The sequence below is a fragment of the Plectropomus leopardus genome, unplaced genomic scaffold, assembly GCF_008729295.1.
Source record: "Plectropomus leopardus isolate mb unplaced genomic scaffold, YSFRI_Pleo_2.0 unplaced_scaffold20865, whole genome shotgun sequence".
Classification (NCBI taxonomy): domain Eukaryota; kingdom Metazoa; phylum Chordata; class Actinopteri; order Perciformes; family Serranidae; genus Plectropomus; species Plectropomus leopardus.
This window is the reverse complement of record NW_024622567.1, coordinates 1-935: the sequence shown is the minus strand read 5'-3', so window position 1 is coordinate 935 and position 935 is coordinate 1. Positions and strand designations below refer to the sequence as shown.

Genomic DNA, 935 nt, shown 5'->3' with positions numbered 1-935 from the left:
CATTTATCCATCCAACCTCTATCCATCATTTATCCATCCTTCTATCATCCATCCATCCATCCATCCATCCATCTATTTATTTATTTATTTTTTCTACTACTACTACTAATAATATTAATAATATCCCTCCTTCAAACACTCTCGAACTATCCCTTTAAAGACTTTCAATACGGTCACTGAGGAGGGTGTTAAATGGCACACGTGGTCAGATTTAGATATTACAAGACAACAAAACTCAAAGTCAATTTAAGCAATATTTCTGCTCGTCTGGTGTCACAGTGGAAAGCAGGAGAATGATTAGTCTCACCAAACGCTTCATTCAGCATTGGCTCCTTTGCCTCCTCCTCATCATCGTCTTCATCTATCAGAGGAGAGTGAGAGAACCTGAGAGAAAAACAAAAATGAAACACAACTGCTGGCAACTAAAACTGACAGACATGATTTCAGGCTCCAGACGGACTCTGACCTCTGGCTGTTCGCAGAGGGACGCAGCAGCACCATGATAACCAGCAGAATGGTGGAGAACAGGAGACGCCAGAAGGCATCGTCTACCCACAAGTCCCTCCAACCCTGTGAAAGGGATAAAAATAGAAGAGATGATGTTATCAAGTTGGAAGGCGAGTTCACTTTTCATCTCTGTATAAACAAGTAACCTCATGAAGGAAACTGGACCGGAACACAACATAATAATCAATCAATGGCAGAAACAAACTGACCGTCTGGCAGTCGACCAGCTTGAAGACTTTGGTGGTCCAGATGATGAAGATGATGGAAGCTGTGGAGACAAAGTAAACATTTTGATGTCTGTAAACAATATGCAAATGATGGAAAACAGCACATGAAACCTCCCGCCAGTGGAAACAAAATTAGGAGAGGTTATCCCAGCCAAAGGGTGGAGAGATGCACAAATTTACCGACTTAATTACATGAGGAGA

General features: G+C 41.8%; 1 protein-coding gene across 1 annotated transcript; it reads right to left on the bottom strand.

Annotated features, from left to right (window-relative positions):
* Positions 1 to 307: 307 nt before the first annotated feature.
* Positions 308 to 775, bottom strand: LOC121965612 (transmembrane protein 87A-like; the record flags this gene model as incomplete). The annotated part of the gene is made up of 3 exons (XM_042515748.1): positions 308 to 384; positions 467 to 570; positions 717 to 775. Coding segments are annotated over 3 exons (240 nt in total), but the record flags the coding sequence as incomplete, so codon positions are not given.
* Positions 776 to 935: the final 160 nt, after the last annotated feature.